General features: G+C 35.4%; 1 protein-coding gene across 1 annotated transcript; it reads left to right on the top strand.

Moving 5' to 3' along the window:
- The first annotated feature begins 1,031 nt into the window (after nt 1–1,031).
- apip (APAF1 interacting protein) lies at nt 1,032–6,229 on the top strand. Its single transcript, XM_016495247.1, has 7 exons — nt 1,032–1,253; nt 1,420–1,520; nt 4,841–4,889; nt 5,009–5,126; nt 5,201–5,336; nt 5,503–5,670; nt 5,760–6,229. The coding sequence occupies exons 1-7, from the start codon at nt 1,200–1,202 to the stop codon at nt 5,857–5,859; spliced, it is 726 nt and encodes a 241-aa protein (XP_016350733.1). The 5' UTR covers nt 1,032–1,199; the 3' UTR covers nt 5,860–6,229.
- The last annotated feature ends 2,326 nt before the right edge of the window (nt 6,230–8,555 follow it).

Genomic DNA, 8,555 nt, shown 5'->3' with positions numbered 1-8,555 from the left:
TTTTTATTACCAATTGTAGCCTATAACCACAGTTTTACTACAAATACCATGGTTAAACTATGGTTAGTGTAGCAAAACATGTTGTTTTTAACCATGGTGTAACTATAGTAACCAATAACCATGTTTTTTTTTGGCATTTTATATACATATTTTCATGTTATTTTTTTATTTTACGGCATGTATTTGTGAAAATGATTAGGCAGCCGCAGCACACACCACATAGAATAACGCTGTGCATTGCAAGGCGCTTCAGTGGACCTTAATGTTACCTGTTTTGTCAATGTTACAAAACGTTTGAATATATCAATAAGAAAGTACGACAGGCTTTTACTCAAGTCTTTATCACTTTATAAAAAATAAGCAAAACAAAACGACAAATGTTTACTTTCACAAGCCTAAGCTGTCTCTTGCTCAGTTAGGTAACAAAAAATGTCGGGAAACGACACCTCTGGCCATTCCGTTGGGTCGTGTATATATATATATATATATATATATATATATGTGTGTGTGTGTGTGTATGTATGTATGTGTGTGTGGTTGTGTGGTTGTACATACACATATGTAGTTTTTTTGGGTTTTTTTTGGTGTTTGGCTTAGTGTTATGTTAGAATCATTGTTATACTCTTATACCTTTTGTTCTTTAATATTTTGAATTGTTTTTAGCTTTATTTTTTGTTTTTCATTTAAATGTTAAGTTTTGAAATGTTGTTGTATGCATTTTTATTTAATCTCTTTATTTTTAAAATGTGTATAGGTAGTATTTATAAAGTTTTAGCTTTAAGGTTTTGGATCTGTTTTTAGTTATTTTAATACTACAATTGATTGCTTCTATTGTCCTCATTTGTAAGTCGCTTTGGATAAAAGCGTCTGATAAATGACTAAATAAAATAAAATAAAAATAAAAAATATCTTGCTGTATATAAAATCAATACGATTCTATGCTATTGCCAATTTAGGCGCGCGTGTGTGTGTTTGGATCATAGACTGTATAAAGTTTTGATGTACATACGTACTTGTTTGGGGGTCTTTTATCTTTTAAAGATCTGCACTTCCGTCTTCCGCTGCAGCGCTTGCTGTTGTTTGATCACGCGCTGGTTTGAGCTGTTTTGTGCCTCGAAACTAACTGAAATGTTAATCATAAAATCTTGAGCCTCTTTCCGCATCATTTTATTTATTTTATTTTTTTCAGTGTGATAAATATGTCGTCGATCGTGAACACTGTACACGCGGAGTGCAACGGAAAGGGAATAGGGGTAAAACTATAAATATTATGTCCTTGTCCCTGGTTTTGTTTAATCTCTGAAATCCTCGATATTGTTTGTTTCTCAGAAGTTTATAAGGTTCCTTCTTATCGAGTCAATTACAAATCTGATCAGGGGTGTGTGTTATGCAGTAACAGATCTTATGTTGTTGTTGAAGGATCAGGAACATCCTCGTGTGCTGATCCCAGAGCTCTGCAGACTCTTCTATGAGTTGGGCTGGGTGACAGGAACCGGGGGAGGAGTAAGCCTGCGGCATGGGTTAGTCAAGACATTTTACACCAATAATAAAATCCACTGTTCTGCAATATTCACTTGCTGTTTGGGTCAGTGACGTAAAAGGTATTCACGAAATAGAAATGGAAAGGTCTTAAAAAAGATGTACCAAATTCTTACAGATGGACTCTTTGTATTCATGTTGGATTCATAAGAAAAACGTTTATACCTTATATTATATTTAACTAATTTGGTCTATATTTTCTGCATAATGGTTAGACCAATGTACTATAAAAGAGTAAAAGATAATCTTTATTTTTTGCATTGAAATTATTTAATACACGAGTTTCACAATTTGAGTTGAATTACTGAAATAAATGAACTTTTCCACGACATTCTAATTTATTGAGATGCACCTGTAGTATTATTTTATCTTATTTTATTCATTTTTATATTGGGATAGTTGTGTCACCATGTTTGTGACTTAAACCCAAAAATGAAAATTCTGTCAATAATTACCCTCATGTTGTTCAAAAACCCATAAGACTTTGGTTCTTCCTTGAAACACAGATGAAAAGGTTTCTGTCTCTCCATTGAAAGTCCAGGGCCCATATTCTTAAAGCTTCTAAGAATCCTCTCAGAGAGGTCCTAATTTAGCTTAAAAATTTCTAACTAGCAGTCTTAGTTTAAGAGTGATTCAGGAACAATCAGAGAGCAACTCTGAGCGAGGAAAAGACAAAAACTTTAATGTTAGTGAGGAGGCGGGGCTGACCCCGCAATGCTAGGTATGACACATTCTTTTGAAGACTGAGCTTTTAAATAGGGTCTAAATCAGGGGTGTCAAACTCAGTTCCTGGAGGGCCAGAGCCCTGCAGAGTTTAGATGCAACCCTAATTAAATGCACCTGATCCAGCTAATCAAGTCCTTCAGGCTTATTTGAAAACTGCATGGTATGTGTGTTTGAGCAAGGTTGGAACTAAACTCTGCAGGGCAGAAACTGAGTTTGACCCCTGTGGCCTGTAGCACGAAGTGAGATGAACAAACTCAGAGTTGCAGAGTAAGTTTGAGCTGACCAAACCTGACAAACCCAACCCGGTTTAGATCAGGATCAGCTGTTGCGCAACGCTTGGTATAAATGTTCTCTGTCAACTCATGTTTGATCCAGAGTTTGTGAGGCGCGTACACCTGAAAGTGTGACACGTGCGGCAAACAGCCAATCACACGGAACATGGAAAGCATCAGTTTGATTGACTTCTCGCAAGAGTCAGCGCAGTTCACTTCTCTGTTGAAGATGAAGAGATTATGAAAAAATACCATGAATTGAAACACATTTACAAGGCAGGAATAAACACTGCTGCAGTAAAAGTTTGAGAAGGCAGCTACTAACTATATCAATGCAAGTGAATCAACTGAATTTAAATAATTTGTATTACAAGGAGCTCAAAAAAAAAACAAAGCTTCATCAGTTTAAAAAGCTTTATATACTGAACCTTGTATTTATATATAGTTATAGTCTTAATATTAATTGTTAACTCATATAATTAATTATATGAATATATTATATGAATTATACATAATCATAATCTATAAAATATAAATATAATAAACAATTAGCAGCAAAAGATTTGTCTCTAACATTTTATCACTATAAACTTTAATTTGTAGTGAGAGATAAAGGGGGGTGGCTTTATTGCATCAGATGTGTTACTTTGCTCAGAGCTGATTGGTCCAGCTTTGGTTTGCGATCTCTAACTCAGCCGTGTAGCATAAGTTACCATGGTGACGAAACCCGCTCAAAACCAACCCACCTTCTTGAGCCCGAAAACTCAGAGTTTGCTCAAACTAAACACGACCTTACCTGGGTAAAAACTGAAACCGGCTTCATGCTACTGGCCACTGGTCTAAGCCTTCACTTTGAAATAACAGGCCTAAATTACTTCAAAAACAGCAATTTTACCCCCTCGATGGTGAGGAATATAATGTAGCGATCCAGTATCTAAGCTATTTTATTAATAAAAGTCGTGGGGCAGCGTCTCTGTGTGAGATGTGTGTGTGTGTGTGTGTGTGTGTGTGTGTGTGTGTCAATGAAACCATTGCATTAATATAGAAAGGCGATTCAACTGACTTGGAAGTTGTAACTACCTGAGCATTAAACGGTTTTAATGCATACCTGCCAGCCAATGAGAACTGAGTAGACTATTCAGACAGACCATGGTAGAAATATATATTCATTTCTGGCACTATGGCATTTCTGCACTGTGTCTGCGATGTTGTCGTGTCTCTAATAAGATCGGTCACAAACATGATCCCTGCACGATCTAATCTGTAGCGTCTTATTAACACCTTTCTTCTCCCTCTTCATCTTGCGGCCATTTTCTCCTCTGCTAAAGAAAGTCTCAAGCCTCTTAAAGGTCCTCCTTCCTACTCCTAACACCTTTTGACCTTAAGAGCTCTTTTAAGGGTTAAGATGCTTTGTGAATAACTTTTATCTTTACTAGGATCTTCTCTTTAATTTTAAGAAAAAAACTCCCGCATTTCTAAGAATTTGCTTAGAATTTTTTCTCACTAGGAGCAACACTTTGCACTAAGAAGTTTTATGAATGCGGGCCCAGGTAACCAAATCTTAAAAGAAAAAAGTGATATACTGTACACAAGCTTCCTTGTGAACCATATGTGATGCACTATATGTTTGTGCATTGACCATTGCTTAGATTCAAATAAAAGCCTAAATTAAATCTGTTCATCATATAAAGCAATGGTAACACTTTATTTTAAGGACCAAATTTTAGCTATTAATTAGTTGCTTATTAGCATGCATATTACTAGCATATTGGCAGTTTATTATTACTTATAAAGCATATATTAATGCCTTGTTCTGCATGACAGGATTTTAGATCTCTTAATCCACCCCATACCTAAACTTAACAACTATTTTACTAACTATTAATAAACCATAAATTAGGAGTTTGTTCAGGGAAAACTCTTAGTTAATAGTGAATATGTGTTCCCTATTCTAAAGTGTTACCAAAGCAATGATACTACTTCTCAAGACTTGGATTAAACCACTCGATTCATATGAATTCGTTTTACAACTTTTGTTGGTTGCCTGGACTTTCAACAGAGGAACAAAAACCTCTTAGGTTTCATTAAGAATATTTTAATTTGTGTTTTAAAGTTGACTCAAAGTCATACAGGTTTGGAACAACATGAGGGTGAGTAAAAGATGACAATTTTCATTCCTGGGTTGATTTTTCATCACTTTAATGCCCATCAAAATAATTTTTAATTCAGAAATTAAAAACATGCATGTACCCATGTACTTACAAAGTTATGAAATGTACTGTATAATATTTTTCTTCTTCCAGTGAGCACATTTATATAGCTCCCTCAGGTGTTCAGAAGGAGAGAATACAAGTAAGGTATTTTTTTATTTATTTTTTTAAATTGTAGCATACGCACCACACATCACTAGTGTGCGTTGCGGCGTGTAATGAAATAACACCAACAAACTATCCTTCCACTCCTGTTTATAGCCAGAAGACTTGTTTGTGTGTGACATTGATGAGAAAGACATCAGTTGTCCACCTCCACAGAAGAACCTGAAGAAAAGCCAATGCACGCCCCTCTTCATGAACGCCTACACAATGAGAGGTACCTGTCCACACACAGTGGGTTGCTTTTGTTCTGTACTGTATCTAAAATACATTGTCATTTCTTTTCCACAGGAGCTCAGGCAGTTATCCATACACACTCAAAGTCTGCTGTCATGGCAACTCTCATGTGTCCTGGCAAGGAATTCCGCATCACGCATCAAGAGATGATCAAGGGGATTCGAAAAGGAAACTCTGGTACAAACTACAGGTTGTACTTGCTGCAAAGATGCTTCACTCATGCCATTTTACATTAGTAACATGTAACGTTGTTCTTGTCAAATAGTATTTCATCCAAAAATGAATAGTTGTGATGGTAATGCCAGCATCTAAAATACTGCTTTTACTTTACTGTTTGTGTGTGTGTTTTGACTCAGGTATGATGACACTCTAGTTGTTCCAATTATTGAGAACACCCCAGAAGAGAAAGACTTGAAAGAGCGCATGGCCCGAGCCATGGAGATGTACCCCGACTCCTGCGCTGTTCTCGTCCGCAGACATGGGGTCTACGTCTGGGGAGAGACCTGGGAGAAAGCAAAGACAATGTGAGCTATAGGAAATGAAATGCACACCTCAGGCCTATATTCTGTGTATGTATACAATATTTATATTTTAAATCCGTGTTATTTTTCAGGTGTGAATGTTATGACTACTTATTTGACATAGCTGTGCAGATGAAACAATGTGGCCTGGAACCCTCTGCTCTTCCCACTGAAGATAAAGGCATTGTTTGATACATTTGAGTTTTCAACAAATGTTAGCTCTATGTTTTCAAAATAATAAATGCTTATTGCACTTTTCAAAATGTACAGTTCAGCATTTGAAATTGAATTATTTTTATTATTCTTTTCAATATTTTTTACAAAGTTTAATGTCAGTTACCTGCAAACAGAATGAAATATTAGAATGGCTAGCATGACAGTCTACAGCATTCTGAAACTAATTAATGTCATTCTTTTTGTGTGGATGCTTTGATGCTTAGCAACAATGGCATCATAATGTCATGATTAGCATTTGTTGCCTAATTTGGCCGCTGTTTGTGTTCAAATGAAATTGCTATAAAATAAAAGTGCTTATAATTTATATTTTTATTGGTTTTCTGCACAAGGTTTTTTTTTTGTTTGTTTTTTTAAGTTACTGTCTACAAACTCTTGAACAGTAATAGTAGTAAAGGATCAGAAGGATCATGTCGATTCTTCTAATGACTCCTAGCTGCTGGATCAGCTTAACAGGTCTTCGCGTCATTTGTTAAATATTATGCTTTTGATTTATGGTATTATTGACCCTGGAACTGTGTGTACTAGGCACAGGTTCAAACCATATGTGACCCTGGACCACAAAACCAGTCATAAGGGTCAATTTTTTTAAATTGAGATTTTTACATCATCTGAAAGCTGACTAAATGAGCTTTCCATTGATGTATGGTTTGTTAGGATAGAATATTTGGGCCAGATACAACTATTTGAAAATCTGGAATCTGAAGGTGCAAAAAAAAAATCTAAATATTGAAAAATTTGCCTTTTTAAAGTTGTCCAAATGAAGTTCTTAGCAATGCATATTACTAATCAAAAATTACGTTTTGATATGTTTACAGTAGGAAATTTACAAATTATCTTAATGGAACATGATCTTTACTTAATATCCTAATGATTTTTGTCATAAAAGAAAGATTGGTCATTTTGACCCATACAATGTATTTTTGGCTATTGCTGCAAATATACCCCAGCGACTTAAGACTGGTTTTGTGGTCCAGGGTCACATATATACAGCATTATGTACAATTCAGGTAATATAGCCAGGAGATGGCACTGTTGTCTCAATGGCCTTCTTGTACTTTGCAAGAATTCCTGTGGAAGCACCCTCTGCAACTTAACATGTTTGCATTAGTCATTTTTAGTATGTCTGCATTTAACAGCTTGAGTGTCAGTGGAATATGAAAACAATTGTGTTGTGCCAGAGTCTGGACTCAGAGAAAGACTCTATCAGATGTTATTTGAGGGAATCCACGTAGCCATGTTTTACTGCCATCCATTTTGTACTGCATACATTATTCTCAAAGGCCCTGTAATTCACAAGCTGCCCGCGCCTACTAGAAGCTACGGGGCTGGTCTGAACTGAGCTTGGGTGAGCCAAACCCACTCAGAGACTGCTCTCATCATCCCTCCATATGCTGTTGCAGTTAACATCTCTGAGGCAATGCCTCTTGTTGTCGAGCAGGTTTCATCAGCTTACTCGGTGCAGTCAAAATATGATAAAATCTGATGCACCCTCCTTTCTAAACTGCTGCAGACTATCACTGGCACAGATATAAATGCAACTGATGCTGAGTAAAGAATGTCCATAAAGTTCAGTAGACCCACAGAACACAATATGACTTAATATTTTTATTTTTTTTTAATTGACACAAGATCATTAAGGATGTCAAATATACCATTTAAGTAAATAGATTCCAATTATTTGTAGAATCTGAATGTGTATTTGACAGAGTATAATCCTTTACATCTATGTTTATATGAATAAAGCGTGTCATCTCAATAAGCAATTCCTTTGAGTGAAGCCCAGGAATAATATTCAGATACAAGTTTCAGATATAATGTACATGCTATGTTTCACTAAATGGAGATATTATGCCCATCTGTTTAATATCTTGGCAGTTTATTATTACTTATAAAGCATATATTAATGCCTTGTTCTGCATGACAGGATTTTAGATCTCTTAATCCACCCCATACTTAAACCTAGTACCCTAGTACTAGTGCCATGTGTTTACTACAGAATTTTGTTTCACAGTGGGGGAGCCGCTGTGCACCTTTCATTTATTAGATATAGTCTGTATATTGCTCTATTTATTAATTGATACAAACTGATTCAAAGGGATACTCTTTTAACTTATTTGTTTGTTTATATTTATTTTTTTATGGACTAAGGACTAAACAGCCATTTTGGTTCAGGAATTCGACTACAATGATTGTGATGCAGGTTTTTTTTTGCGTGCAGCTCGTGAAGATGACACGATAGAAAGTTTCACAATCAGAAAGAGCTTTATTGCCAGGTATGTTTACACATATGAGGAATTTGTTTTGGTGACAGAAGCTTCCACAGCACAAACAGAATGACAGTGAGAAGACAAGATAATAAAAGATAATAAAAAGAAGAGTAATTAAATAGAAAATAACAATATAAAAAATATATATATATGTATATATATACTGTGCTGCTTGAAAGTTTGTGAACCCTTTAGAATTCTCTATATTTCTGCATAAATATGACCCAAAACATCATCAGATTTTTGCACAAGTCCTGAAGGTAGACAAAGAGAACCCAATCAAACAAATGAGACAATATTTTCTTTGTAATTTATTTATTGAAAAAAATTATCCAGTGTTACATATCTGTGCGGTGCAAAAGTATGAATCTTTGCTTTCAGTAT

Source organism: Sinocyclocheilus anshuiensis, unplaced genomic scaffold (assembly GCF_001515605.1).
Source record: "Sinocyclocheilus anshuiensis isolate Anshui unplaced genomic scaffold, SAMN03320099.WGS_v1.1 scaffold282, whole genome shotgun sequence".
NCBI lineage: Eukaryota > Metazoa > Chordata > Actinopteri > Cypriniformes > Cyprinidae > Sinocyclocheilus > Sinocyclocheilus anshuiensis.
Note: the sequence above shows the minus strand (reverse complement) of the source record. Positions and strands in the feature narration are given on the sequence as shown.

Bases quoted from the DNA above. Each gene is read 5' to 3' on its own strand.
- apip (XM_016495247.1), top strand. From the start codon at position 1,200: ATGTCGTCGATCGTGAACACTGTACACGCGGAGTGCAACGGAAAGGGA. The intron at 4,890-5,008 runs GTAAGGTATTTT...TCCTGTTTATAG, and splicing joins TTCAGAAGGAGAGAATACAA to CCAGAAGACTTGTTTGTGTG. The intron at 5,671-5,759 runs GTGAGCTATAGG...GTTATTTTTCAG, and splicing joins TGGGAGAAAGCAAAGACAAT to GTGTGAATGTTATGACTACT.